Source organism: Perissodus microlepis, chromosome 1 (assembly GCF_051167445.1).
Source record: "Perissodus microlepis isolate ML-2025 ecotype Zambia chromosome 1, ASM5116744v1, whole genome shotgun sequence".
In the NCBI taxonomy this organism is placed as follows: domain Eukaryota; kingdom Metazoa; phylum Chordata; class Actinopteri; order Cichliformes; family Cichlidae; genus Perissodus; species Perissodus microlepis.
In genome coordinates, this window is record NC_140461.1 from 1,219,382 (window position 1) to 1,234,281 (window position 14,900).

At 46.2% G+C, this 14,900-nt stretch overlaps 1 protein-coding gene across 1 annotated transcript in view; it reads left to right on the plus strand.

The window, feature by feature from the left end:
- Positions 1–14,900, plus strand: part of LOC146393063 (CD81 antigen-like) — a 28,522-nt gene extending 13,622 nt beyond the window's left edge. Inside the window, exons 3-8 of the mRNA XM_084925724.1 lie at positions 6,669–6,766; positions 8,664–8,738; positions 8,982–9,095; positions 10,480–10,575; positions 12,590–12,673; positions 13,380–14,900. Of these exons, the coding sequence (XP_084781850.1) occupies positions 6,669–6,766; positions 8,664–8,738; positions 8,982–9,095; positions 10,480–10,575; positions 12,590–12,673; positions 13,380–13,442 (530 nt within the window). The 3' untranslated portion in view covers positions 13,443–14,900. The remainder of the gene's footprint in view (positions 1–6,668; positions 6,767–8,663; positions 8,739–8,981; positions 9,096–10,479; positions 10,576–12,589; positions 12,674–13,379) is intronic.

Consider the following 14,900-nt stretch of genomic DNA (forward strand, 5'->3'; position numbering starts at 1 on the left):
TCAGGAAACGCTGGACAGTTGGAGGATGGAAAAAGTTGATATGATGAATGTTATTTCCTGCTGAGTCACACAGATTCAGGGTTTGGCGTGCCTGATCTGTGAAGCCAGAGCATGTCGATCCCGCCTGCAGCTGCTGCAGTGATGGAGGGGGGAGGGGGGGGGGGTTCTTGGCCCACTGCAGGCCTCTTTGTACCAATCAATCATGGTTTGAATACCACAGGGAGAGGCAGAGTGTTGCTGCTCACCATGATGTGCATCACTTTATGGACACGGCTTTCCGTTCTCTAATGGCTGCAGGAAAATGCTCACGCAGCGAAAGCCAGACTGGTTTTTGAACATCCCAGTGAGTCCAGTGCAGAGAGGCGGGCCCATTCGTGCTGTGCAGTTCTGTCACAAACACACAGTATGGAAGCTACTCCTGTTGGTGGAGCATTCAGAGCCCACTTTTTAAGTTGCTTTAGCTTCCCTGCAGTTGCTGCTGCTTCCTCTGCAAGCTGCTTTGCAACCCAACAGCTCCTCCTCTTCATTGTAACTTACTCAGTGTGGTCATACAGAGGAGCAGGCCAGGTGTGTGCTGGTGCAGGTATCATGGCAGGTCCTGGGGCCGTGCTGCCGTCTGACAGAACCATCAGAGGACGACACGAATAGGTTTTGTAACGCCGCCATGCTGCAACTCGGGTGGAGCGTGGGATTCGCAGCATGAATGCGGTTGTCATGTGACACAGTCAGGTGGAAGTGAAGCTGAACGCTCTCAACTTCTCGTGGTATTCATGACTTGTAGGTCAGAGGCTGTTTTGAGAGCTCAGCCCGCCGCGCCCAAACCAACATCTACTTGTGATCAGCGCTGATGGAGCGCACACAGGCCGTCACGTGATCCCGTTTAAAAACGGCTGTGACGAGATCCGAGTCGTTCCCCCGTCTGTGAGTCATCTGCAGGGAGTAGAGAGATGAAAGCTGGCATTACAGGAAAAGCAGAACTGGTGTGATTTAGCAAAATAAAAGTGAGGAAGCGTCTCGCAGGGAAAATAAAGGCGTGGCTGTTTGGACGGCGCCGTCGGGCTGCGGTTGTTCAAGGGGAAAAGCTTCGCTCATTAGAGAGGATCCACTCAGGGACTTTCTCTGCAGCGGCCTCGATGATTGCACCCTCGCATTACATAAAGCCTCCCTCTCATTCCCGAGGAGGGGAGGAAAAAACACTGTCGGGATAGGAAAAAATTCCTCACTCGCTCCTGCTCCTCCTCCTCCTCCTCCTCAGTGGCCCCACCCCTCCTCCCCCCGCCTCTGTGAGAGTTTCTTCTCCTTTGCTCGCTCCTGCTTTCCGTCCCCATCTGGTTGTGTTTAGCGTTCAACTCAACTTATTTTTCCGCGGCTCCATCGCCATCTTTCCCCCTACATCTGTTTCTCTGCTTTCTCCCGGCGCTCACAGACACGGTGACCCTCCTCTTGCCTTTCTACACGATTAAACACATGCACACACTTTAAACTGTGTTCTGAAGCAGCGACAGACGCCTGAATAGTCGCCTTGAAATGTGCTCGTGATTCTAAAAATGAGTTTCCCTTGAATTCTGGAGAAACGAATGTTGCTCAAACCCGATTTTTCACTTCCTCCACTGCCGTACTGCAGATTTCTCAGTGATGAGGAGTCAGGGGTTTGGTTTCCTGCAGGTTGCATAATCTTTTGTTGCACAGTTAGTAAGAATTTTATCTGACCTTACAAATGCCTTTTTTAAAAATCAGGCTTCCTGGAAAGAATAAAGAAGTGTAACCTGATGAGTCAGACGTAGATTCATTTTGTAAACCTTGCACTGGATTGTCCCCAACAGCTCTTCTGTCTTTGTCACGAAGTGGAACGTTGAGAATTTTATTTTGAAATGACTTCCTGTCATGTACTTCCTGTTCCAGTGGTAGATGTTCCAATTAAACATAAAGTTTCTGATAGTGTTTTTTCTACTCTTGGATCTGAATGATGTCACAGAAACGGGATAAAAGCCACACCCTTTTTTCTTTGTGAGTTGTAGCCAATTAAAAGTTGTCTCAAAGAGGGAGGAGCTAAAATGGCGTGTTGCGGAGGATGAGCTGAGGCCCAGTGTCAGAGGATTATTTTGAATATTTCAAACTGTTAATCATGCAAAGCTGCTCTGTAAGAGTCCAAGAGTAAGAACGTGGATCAGAATAATTCCTCTTTGCATAAGTCGTCTTTGAGAGCTCAGCTGCTGCTGATGGAAAGTTAGCATGGCGCTCGCTCGGAGCTCTGGAGCGAGGCGTTAATGGCGCTGTGACGCACATGTAGGAGAAAGGTATGAATATGCTTCAGTTCAAGAGTAAGCTACTTACCTACTTACTCTTAGTTCATCTGCGAGGCCCGTGTATGATGTAATAATCATTGTAATAACTCGCAGTGTGAGTGAATGCTGTTAGCGGCACCTTTTTCACAGTAAAAGCCTCTAAACCCTCTTTTTTAAAATCTCCAGTAAATGTCTGAGGACACTGGGGCTTCAGGAAGTTCTCGTGCTCTCAGCTCACTTGACTCCACTTGACTCAGTTTCCTGTTCAGCAGCAAGTCACTCACACAGCGACCCCTCCAGCACCCAGAGGAGTAAACTGAGCCCCCTGGTTTCACGTTGACTCCCACAAGAGTTGAAATGACACCGACGTGTCAGGAAGTCCCAAAGAGTCCCGCCCCTCGGCCACATTCACGGGAGGGACCAAAATGGAGCAGTGTTAAATATTCCACTACGTGGGGAATTCATTTACTGAAAACCTCCCCTGACAACAGCCTGCGTCACATCCACTAACTTTGCTCTGTAGTTTTATTTTTAGTGCCTTTCTGGGTTCGTGCTCAAAGGTACAAAAATGGTGCATCATGAACTGGGAATAAAGAAATGAAACCACCACCCGGTTAGTCATGTGACTGCGTCATACGTGGGTTCACTGTGGCTAGTCCTTATTAGAGAGCATCCAACCTTTGCAGGTGGATCTGCAGGAGACTCGTCGCTCTGATGCAGAAGCCTCCAGATTAAACGTTCCCGGGAACGCACATCCAAAGACGTGCAGATTTATTTATGGGAACTCGCTGATGCCCACGCATCACGTCATCGCTGTTTAAAAAGGATTTTAAAAACGTTTGTCATTTCTGTTCTTGGGAATACAGAAGTTTTCTTAAATGACACGAAATCAAATATTACATCAGAAATTCCCCTTTTGGTTTTTTATCCTACTTCCTTTTCCAACCAAAGAAACCACGTCTGCTTATCGCAGCTGTTTGTGTAATTTTAGTTTCACTGAGTGAGTGAAGGCGCTTCCTGCAGCTGGTTAATGCAGTCACAGATTTTAAAATGCCGTCGACTGTCATAGACTCTTGAAGACTGGCTTCAGTAACCCTTGACGCTCTCCTGAGGCTGCTTACAGACCAGAACGACTGGCTGTGCTTCAGGAGCGGGCGAGGGTGCTCTCTGCAGATACCCCGAGAAAAACGCACAAACTGCTCTAATGGTCGCCAAAGCACGACTTTATTGATGCATGCTGAGGTTTCACAATTTGTCATTGAGGTCGTCTTTATGGGGGAAAGGGTTCAGGCAGGAAACGTGGGCACCGCCATGTCTGCGTTTTTAGCATCAACCTTGAAGTTCCACCTTAAAGGTCTTTATCGCTTGTTCCATTGTGGATTCAGGGTTTCCTCCCGAGGCTGGACTACTGTACTAACAATAACTGTAATAAAAGAAAAAAGTAACAGGAAGCAGCAGAAGGGAAGGTTTCCACCGTACGATGAACAATCCCCAGATAACGTCACACATGGGTAAAATATTTGGAGGTTGGGTTATAAAGGCTTGATCGTCAGAGGGAAATTCCGAGGTTATTTTCAGCAGCGAGCGGAGAAACAAACGGACGACGGCGGAAGCAGCGACTCTGTGCTCATCAGAAAAGACAAATGATAATAAATCTAAGGCTAACCCACAGAGAGCCGGGTGGAGGCAGATCTCCACCCACCACCACCAAGTCCTGCTCACAGGGGAGAAGCCGGTCGTGCCGCTGTAATCAAACTGAGGCAGAGGCAAAGAGCAGAGCTTACAGGCTCTGACAGACAGTGACTGTAAGGGTGACGTCTGTGGACTCACAACAGTACCGTCTGTTTTCTGGACGGTTGAATCAAAATTGTTGGAGCAGACTAAGTAAAGGTTTCCAGGAGAAGTCTGTGGGGTGAATTCAGACTAGAAGAGGAACCCATCAGTCTGAAAGTGGAACCACGGTTACATTTTTAACTGGATGAAGGAACGAAACGAATGTAAAGGAACCAAAGTCCTGAAGCTCCAAAAGGCCAACCGGCCCCACCACAGACTCAAACACTGCAAACCTCTTCAACCACCTGCGCAAGAATCACATGACAGAGTATGCAGAGAGTTTATGGATGAGAAGCAAAAAGAGCCGTCAGGTGCTCAAAATAAACCTCGGACTCAAACGTTAGAACAGGCTTTTCCCCGCAGCACGCCGTGTAATAAACACTCACAAAGAAAACGGCGCCCGTTACAACTTATGTCTAAAAATGTATCGTTTCATGCATCGGTCAAAACACTCGACTCCAGCTACACGACGCGCAGCTGGAAACACTTCACACCAGTCGAGCTGCCCGAGATTCACAGAATTTACAGAAAATGCATTATTGTGGGATTTATATCGTTATCGGGATGAGAAATGTCTATCGGGATATGAGAGTTTGGTCACATCGCACAGCCCTAGTGTCGGGTTTGGCTTTCACACTCTGACCAGCCGTGAGTCATTCCCGTGGGATTAGAGACAGCGGTCCCTCTTAGTGGGGCTCCACGTCCTTCTGTTGGTCCAGGTTCTGGTTCTGCTCAGCGTAGTGGCTCAACAACCACCTCTCCACCTGCTGCAGCTCGCAGAGGTGGTGGAGTCTGTCCGAGACGGCCGAATGACGCCGAGGATAACGGCGATCTGTTTGGCGAGGAAGGAGTGGAGCTGAGAGCGAGGGGCCTGTACAGATGCAGTTTTATATGTTTTCTCCAGACAAATAAAGACGAGAAACCACGGATTCTTCCTGCGGATGTTCGTCTGTAACATCTGAGAAGATCTCGGCACAAAGCCGAGGATCTCACATTCCATCAGCTCCTCTTCCTACGGAGCAGTGGGCTGAAGGATGGAGCAGAGAGGCTGTAATGGAAGCAAAGCCATAAGAGGATTAAATAAGGAGAGACAGGAAGAGACATTTAAGTAAATGCATGGTTGAGAGCATAATTCTGAATGAGAGAAAGCATTACGCAGAGAGGACGGACTGATGGCCGAGCGCCAGGAGAGCGAGGGATGAAGAGCGGCAAACCGCCAGGAGGAGTTTGACACCGGAGAGCCGTAATGGAAGAGATGGAGGGAGCACTTGCCAAGATATCGATTTATAAATTACCCGTAGTTTTGTGGCTCCGAGTTTAAAAAAAAGAAAGAAAGAGGGGGGGTAGAGCAGCAGTTAGCGGTCCAATAATTCAATAATGTGTGAGCTGACAAGCAGGAAGGAGGGCGGGATGAACGCCTCCCAAATAAAAGCATCCGAGTTGAGCGTGCGTGTTATTTTAATAAAGAAGGAAACGACTGAAACTAAACTCAAAGGAAATTTTTGAAGCTCAGATAATTATTCAGAAATTTTCTCTTTTTTACATTTTAGTTCAGAGTTTTGTTTTTTATTATTTATCTTTGATGCCATTAATTGTAAGGTGGGTCTAAATGTGGCGCTCCATCATCTACGTACAGTCTGTGGGTTCCACAGCTGTTGAGAATAAACATTAATGTAGTTCTTTAGGCTTTTATTGTGAAAAGCAGCGTTTGTGTTGTGCCACTGTAAACGTCGTGCGTGTTTATAAAGGCGAGCTGTTGCCGCGGCCGTCATCTTGAACTTTGCTGTCACTGATTTATCTGCCTTTCGTTCTTGCTGTCGCCCGTGATGGCGACGCCGCCGTCCCCGCTGGGGCGGTCTCGCTCAGTGTTTGATTACATTTGCCGGGACGACAATTTGGAATCTGTTTGGGTTCGACTTCCTGTTTGTGTCCGAAGCTGCTCCGAGGGTCTGTCGTCTGTTTTCACTTGAGCGAGTCTTCTTCTTCTTTGTGTTTATTCTGAGCTGAATGGTGTCAAATGTATTTGTTGGCCTTAAAGCATGAAAGTGAGAATCTGCAGGAAATAAGTGATGGTGGCAGATTTGTGCGTCTCCAGATTTTTCCAGTGAAATTGCTCCTGTGAACTGGGATCATGCTGTTCTTTAGTACGAGCTTTAACATGTTGATTCTAACATGCAGACTTTCTCTGATGCTGTAAAAACTTAGTTTCGCTGATAACAGACACACTCACAGACTGGAGCTCGTTCACGCTTTTGTTCCCATCGTCTTCCGTCTTTACCAGGAATTCTGTGGAAGCTTTAGGAAAAATCTGTTTGGTGCCCCGATGATGGATCCGTGTTACATTACAGAGCTGCAGCTTTGTGTTAGAAACCGAGAAAAGTGTGAACATAACAGGAACATGACTCACCACCCTGGCATGAAAACAAAAGTGCGCCATCTGCTGTCCGCCACACGTCACTACACGTGTTATAAAATGAGAAGTTGTGAGTCTGTGGTCCAGCATGACTTCCACCCCTCTCGTAACGACCATCCGTCTGTGTTCCTGTCTAGGTGTCCACATTCTGATCGCGGTCGGCGCGGTGATGATGGTGGTCGGCTTCCTCGGCTGTTACGGCGCCATCCAGGAGTCGCAGTGCCTGCTGGGAACTGTGAGTCACGCTGAAGCTTCCCTGTGGACTTTCACACCTGCTAATAGTTTTAATATTTCTTTGTGTGAGACGGTGCACGAATAATGATGTGAAAAGATGCCTCGCACCAGGTTTAGCTCCCGACTCATTTCCATCTGCAGGCCCACACAGCATGAAATAAACTGTAAGATATCAGGATGCATGCTCAAGCATCCAGGCAAGGAAATCCCAAAAAGTTGAATCTGTTCATCTGGACATTTTCAGAGAAAAAACGCTACGTCCTGATGAAGGTATCAAGCATTTAGGAATTCAAATCCCTCAATTATTCTCAGACTTGTTTAAAGTAAATTAATAAAAACAGATTGAGAGCGATGGACAGTCCTGCCTCCGTCTCTCCTGGGTCGCATCGAGAGTATAGAACGAATGTATTACCGAGACTTTTATACCTTTTTCAGATGCTGCCTATAAACATTCCCAACTGTACATTTGATAATTCAGATAAACTTTTTTCCAAATTGATATGGCGAGGCAAACGCCCAAGGATCAAGTTTCAAACATTAAAACTGTCAAACTGCAGGGGGGGGGTCGGCTGTTCTACGAGACTCCTGACTGTACGGGATCGGTCTGAAACTCAGTGGCTAAACATTGAGAAGACAATATGTGAAAGATCATTGGACTCCCTGCTTTTTTCTAACTTAAAAATGTGCGTACGGGGGAACGGACGAGGGTCACACTAAAGATTTGGCGCAGAATCAAACAAACATTTGGTCTTCCAAAAGAAATTTCAATTCTATCAAGCCTCTCCTCCCTGCAGGGTTTTTCTCCTACTGTGGAAGACTTCGGAGCAGGTCAAATAACAGGCTTCATAAACTTCGTCATGTTGTGAGGACCTGAGCTCATTTGAACAGCTGAACGTCGGCTTCAGCTTCCTTCTTCGGACTGTTTTAGATTTTTGCAGCTAAGAAGTTTTTTGACAAAACATAAAGAATGGAGGCAAGTTTGGAGCCCTCAGCCATCGAGGAAATATCTCTAAAATATTTCAAAGTAATTCCTCCCCAAAATTGATCAGTAATTTCTATAACGCATTTATGAGTTTCAATACAAGTGCAACTTTGGATATTAAGGCAAGGTGGGAAGCTGAGACTGGCACTCAAGTCTCAGAGGACACCTGGGAAGAGGTGTTTGGTGAAGCCCAAGTCTCCTCTGAGACTTGGGCTTCACCGAACACCTCTTCCCATCTGGTGACTAAATCTGGGCTGTGGAGAGAATTTAAATGGAAGGTGGTCATGAGATATTTTAGACCCCCAGACATCGTTGCTAAAATGAACCAACTCCCGACACTCGTTGGTGAAATTGTGGTACTCACTTAGGAACCCACTCACACACATTCTGGTCGTGTCCAAACATTAGCTCAGTTTGGAATAAAGCTCTCAATACAGTTTCCCAACAACCCTTAACAAAGGACCAACAGTTAGTGAGTCTTACCAACAGCAAAACAAAGTCTCTCGTAAGAATCTTGCTCACAGCAGCACTAAAGTGTATCACCATTAAATCATGACCCGCCTTCATGTAATATGTGGATTGATAAAGTAAGAGAGATCAGATGGAGGGAACGTGGATGCAGAGAGGATTGTTCAGTCCGTACGTGCTGTTAATCCAGCAGAGGTTCACTTTTTACTGCTACTAAGATCGTCTTATTTAATATTATGTGAAGTTTCTTTTAACGTTGCCTGTGTCTGTTCAACTTGTGAACATTGACAAGTTTAAGCTGCAAGGTTGTAAATTATAATAAAATTGAGTTAAAAAAAAGTTATAATAAACGCAGCAGCTGCACGGTTACCTGCACGTGTTCTCTGAGTCGGAGCTCAGGTAGGAGGATGCTCGCGCTCACCTGCTGTGTTTCTGGCCCGTCCTGCAGTTCTTCGCCTGCCTCGTCATCCTGTTCGCCTGTGAGGTTGCAGCTGGAATCTGGGGCTACATGAACAGGGACACGGTGAGTGTGCACGCTGACACTGCAGGTTAAATCGGGGATCCCAAAGTACGACCGCTCGGGAAGCGTTTGGTCCTGGTTGACACCTGGGATTAAACATGCTTCATATAATCAGCAACCGCAGACTGTACTTAGGATATGACCCAAAATTCATATCTCGATATTCTTTACCTTGTGTGAGTTATTAGTCATTAGTGTGCTTCTGTCACCAGGCAACAACTAATAACTTTATTTAAACTTTTGCAGGTTACAAAGGAGATGAAAATCTTCTACGACAAGGCCTACGACAGCGCAACTAACAGCAATACGCAGGAAAAGAACAATGCTGCCTCCCTTGTCCTGAAGGCCTTCCATGAGACGGTACAACGCAGATATATAACAAAATGATCATGTGAATGTGATCATGCGTCCTGAACCTCGTCACCTTAAAGTACAGCAAACACTGAGAACACGGTTTAATGCATGAAAAGCGGCAGAGCTGTGATAATCACACGCATGCTTTGAAGTTCACGTACAACTTGGACGTGTTGAATTTGGGAATAAAAGTTGGGAATACCAGGTGAGCTGACTTTGCAATTAGCAGAAACTAAACTCCAAATCAGAGAGATGCAGGTAGACGTCGGGTCTGCACCACGCCCTCTGTTGGAGCGTCTCGTCTGTCACCGCGTTTTCACAAGAGGGTGGAGCCCTGAGTTATCGGCTAATGCTAGCTAACACGAGACCCTCACTAAGACAGAAACCTGCTAATCACAAACATTAAGTCCGAATCTTCAAACTTCACTCAGCAAACCGGAGCTCCGCCCTCTGTGACGGCCTGTTAGTACACTGACCTCACAGCAGTCGTGTTTTTGGTCACATGATGTCATTAAAAATGCTCCAAAATTGCTCCAACAGCACAAACACGGTGCAGTTAGCTGAGGTGCAGCTAGCAGCAGACACCTAGCGGCTACATCCACCTGTCCGTCAAAGAGGCCACGCCCCTAATAATGCAAACTTTAAACCTTAATAGGATTTAAACAGGTGAGTTATAGAAACATCCTCCCCTGTACAGGAAACGATCCACAGAGACCAAACGGTTTGTGTATCAGGTTGTAAACATGTTTGTTTCTGCTGTAAAGTTGTAACACGGGAGTCTGCGGCCCCTTTTCCTAGAGTACCTACTCAGACTGACTTGGCACAGTTTGCCACGTTTTCCAGGGTTTTCCGTTAGGTCGTAGTACCTGGTACCAGGTACTAAAAAAGTACCAGGTACTAAAAACTAAAAACCAGGTATTCTTTTAGTACCTGCTCGGCCGGGGTTCTAAGTGATCCAGACAGGGACTAAAATGTGACGTCGTCAGACCGCACGCAACCGATTGGCTGGTCAGTAGCGTCACTCAACGAGTCATGAGAGCGTCTCGTTCACAAAAATCAAAACTGCCATTTTTGAAACTCGGCTGCAAAACAACGCCGTGATCCCCCGAGTGTGACGAACACCTAGACCGAGCAGCAGGTAAATATTAGCTTCGATGTCCACCTTTGTTGGAACGTTCAGATGCGCCGACGCATTGCTATGACGAAAGGCGTGCAAACAAGGTACTACTGGGTTATAATGGAAAACCAGTCGACCCGAGTAGGTCAAATGGAAAAGGGACTTATGGGGACGGACTCACTGCTGCCTCTGCTGGACATTAGGGGAACTGCAGCTGTGGTGCTTGTTTGTCGGAGGTTTCCAGGTCTTTACTGTGTTGTCTTTGTGTTTCAGCTGAGCTGCTGCAGTAAAGGCGCAGGCACTAACCTCTTTACACAGTTGACAGACAAGTTTGGAGTGACCAATATTTGCCCCAGTGATACATTCACGGTAAGTACAATCATTTATTTCAGTGGTTTAATCTTTGCTCGCGTGCTTCTGGCTCACGGGGAGAAAAAGCAGGACCATCATTTAGCTCTCTGCAGAAATCATGAAGTTAGTCAGAAAAGCTCCATAAACTTTGCTGTGAGACATTTTCTCTCTGCTGTATACTTGCACCAGGCAAACACAGGTGTGCAGGGGGCGGGGTCATTCATGTTTGCGTCCTGTCTCACCATCAGGAACACGAGCCTCTCGTCACGACTCGGTGCATTGATAGCGTTGGCGGGTTCTCCTGTGCTGCTGTAAAATAATCTGCTCTTGGTAACCAGTCACGGGGGGCTGTTCCACTTCCTGTTAAACCGTGGTATTGAAAGTAGTTGCAGTTCACCCGAGAGCACAGCAGGGGGCGCTTTTAGTCCACTGAACAGAAGTGAATGGAGCTAGACTGAGATAAAAACGTATATTTTAGTTTCAGTTAAATGAATGGAAGTGGTTGAGTCTGTGCAGCTGCTCTCCACAAACCGAGAACATTTCACTTCAAAGTAAAAGTCACATCTTTTGAGACTTTTACTTTGAAGGTACATCTTCTCCATTTTCAGTTTGTGTCACACGTTTTTTTTACCACATAGCCAGCAGTGTAAGTAAAGACTTGCCGGATAAAAGATTTAGAGAACATCGAGACACCAAAAACCTCAGAGTCCAAAGATCTGCAGGAGGCTGTTCTGTATGCAGCCTGCAGCTTCACACGAGGCTTAACTCCACTTGTTGGCAGCGCAGTCGCGTTACTGAAGTGACCCGAGGTCGGTGCAGAGCTGCGCGGCTGCCAGAACACAGAAGTGTTTAAAAGAAGCACTTTTTACTTTGTCTGTTGCTGATTTCTGTGAGAGGAAACTCATCAGGAGGAGGTGGGGCCTAACGCGCTGAACACGTGGACACAGCAGGAAGCTAAAGCAGCGTTAGCATGAATAAATAAAAGCAGTGTTACAGAATAAATGAGCTGAAATATTAATGACTGATAAATAAATGAGTGTGTGTGAGCTGAGGTGGCTGTAAGAGAGAAGCTCACAGATGATGTGTGATCAGCTGTCTCTAAGGCTACGTCCACACTGCAGGCGAAAGCACATCAAATCCGGCTTTTTTAACCCTATGCGACCCATATGACAGTGTGAACGGCACAAATCCGATATTTTTAAATCCGATCTGGGTCACTTTCGTATGTGGTGCTGAATCTGATACATATCTGATGTTTTAGAAAGCTGCTGTTTGATGGTCAGGTCGCATTAAATCCATCTTTTACGTCACTGACACAAGACAGACGCCGATTATCAGCGCCCGAGAAGACATCGCGAACACTTCCTGTCCATCCAGTGTAGATGTCAGTGAAACTGTTGGGAACAACGTTGGAGAAACGTGAACATTTTATTTGTACTGTATAATCTGCAGATTCTGACAGAAATCTGCAACTATGCTTTGAAGCAGCGCTCCTCTAAAACAGCAATAAGGATCATTATTAGGCCAAATGTAGATAACACAATAACTTTATGACTTAACATGAAGTCTGAAGTCTTTATATTAAGGCCATCAGTCAAACATACTGTTTGTTCTGGGTCTAAACAGAGCGTGTTGTGTGTGACGTCTTCTTTTGTGCATGCAGCCACTTTGAGCGTTCACACTAGAGCACGTTTGTGTCGCATTTTATTTGTAGTGTGAACAAGCAGACAAAAAAATAGGATTTGATGAAAAAAATCGGAATTGAGCATTAAGACCTGCAGAGCGAACGTAGCCTCAGACTGCTCCACAAACAGGAAGTGAAATTCCTTAACATTAAAAAAATACATTTTTTTCCTCCATCTATCCAAAACTTAAAATAAAAGATTCCTCAAATGAAATCGTGGTTTAAGAGAATAAAGAAATGCCGACACGTGGTGTTTGTAAAAATGTGAAGCAGCAGCAGGAGAGCAGGATGCATTCTCTCTGATCTCCAGTAGATGGCGTGTTTGAGTGTTTTGTTTTTGCTTTGCAGAACTGCCACGACAGAATCAACGAGCTGTTCCACGATAAGATTTACCTGATCGGCATCGCCGCGCTGGTGGTCGCCGTTATTATGGTGAGAACATGAACATCACACAGTGCTGCTGTTCGTAAATGTGCTGAAGGCTGAGGGGCAGCTTTGATTGTTTCTGCTTATTTCGTGCATACAGTGTGTGTACGAGTAACAGAGAGGATACGTCCTCATACAGTCATCCTCAGCCACGTAGAAGCCCCACCCACTTGCTCTTTGAACCTCCTGTGTGAGGGGCAGCCAATCAGAAGGATGACTGAAAAAGGGAGGAGCTGAAAAAAGAAGCTTATTTTAGATGAACTGAGCTCAGTGTAAAGTAAAGATTATTACAAACTGCGAATCCACGACTGCAAATATGAAGCTAGAAATGAGCGGGATAGACCCCCTTGAAGATGAAGGTGACCCCTGACCTTTCCTCAAGCACCATTGGCCCTTTTTAGCTCATGAGCATGAAAAATCGTATTTTATTGGGTAGTCTTTTGGTTTTTGTGGCTGTATGTAGGACAGCACTGAAGTCTGTGAAACGCAGAGAAAACCGAGCCTTTCCTGGTGCGTTAGTGAAGCTGATGCACTGCTGCTCCCTCGGTCAAAGAGGACCATCCCACCTTCTCGTGTCAAAAAGAGTCTCAGTGATAATCAGGAGGCGTTAAGGCGGAGCGAGCGTACGAATGCTGTCGCCGAGTGGAAATCGTAGATGCTGTAATGATGTAATGTTGTGACGCAGCCCTGACAGCTTCCTCCTCTTCCTCAGATCTTCGAGATGATCTTCAGCATGGTGTTGTGCTGCGGGATCCGCAACAGCCCCGTGTACTAAAGCGCCGGGGCTCCGGCCAATGAACGAGGAGAGGACGACCTCGCCGTCTCCTTCGTTTGTTTGTTTTTTATAACCAGGAAATGCCACATGTATTGCTTGCTGGATTTTAGTCAGCTGTTAAAGACAATATCCTGTTTTTCTTACACTGTCAAAGATCATTTTTTATTGTTATTTTTGTTAGTCACAGATGCTGTTTTGCATATTAGAGCAGTGTTTAATGTAGATATGCTGTCACACACCGTCGAGGTGCTGTAATCTGATTAGTTTACTGCTTTCCTGCCTACGTCCACGCTCTCATATCGGCCTTTTCTGGATGTTATCCCCCTGTTTTCTGTATAAACTGTATATAAATATATGTGGACAGTGCTTCATGTCTGCCCGAGCATGGATGTTGTATATCATGAGCTTTGTTCACAAACACTCTGTGGATTGATCCAGTCAGAAGGCGTACATGACCGGTGCGCTCTCTCACACAGACACACACCCCTCTCATACTGTGGGATGTTGTCAGGAAATGTTTAATCTGAAGCTGTAACCAAAGTCGGTGACCTCTGACCCCGTTTGCTTTCTTTCTGCGGTGGTAAACTATGATCATCATTTCAGAATCAGAAAACGCCTCAGAGTTTAATGTTTGGCTCATTCCTGCAGTCGTGTACTGGTCACGTGTGTTTCCCAGCAAGCCGGTTGTCCTGGTAGGCAGCTGGTTGTGTTTGCTCACAAATAAAACTATGGACTGCTAAAAATGATTCAAAGCAGAAATTTAAAAGCCCACAAATAATAATTAATGTTGCATCTTAAATTCATGTCATATTTGGCATATTTGAGTCATTTTGTGTATTTTGCCCTTATTTTGAAATCCCCGTACTTACGGCCCGTCCGGTTGAGCCTCGTCGGTCTAATCTGACATGTTTATGTGGTCATCGTCCCTCCACCTTCGTTAGCAGCGCACTAGCAGCTCATCTGTTGTGTCGTCGTCATGGTAACGAGCGTGGCTCTGTCGGCGCCGTCCGAGCTGACCCGTGCACGTGCAGAGCGCGTTCCGTCCCAACTGTTCCCGCCTCATCGGCCGACCGCTAGCTGCACAGCCCCGCGGCCCTCTAACCTCTACTTTAAATCACAGCGTCTCGTGTAACCCTCCATATAATCGTAGCTTTTCTCAACCAATTAAAACTTTGCCTTGTTAACTAAGTGGCGCTCGACAGTGCGACGTACAGCTCTGATGTATCGTACTAATGAAAATAATGACGGCTGTAGAAACAGTGTATGCCTTTCTTCTCTTTGTATTGTAATATCTGTGTCTGGTACGTCATCACAGGAGGAAGGGGAAGGTTTTGTGACAGCGCCGATGGGATGAAGCGCTGATGCTGCCTTTTGAATAACCGCTGCATAAATCTCCTCTCTGCTCTGTAGACTTTGGTTTGCCCAAATATAAAGGGAATAAATGTATTTTACAAATAA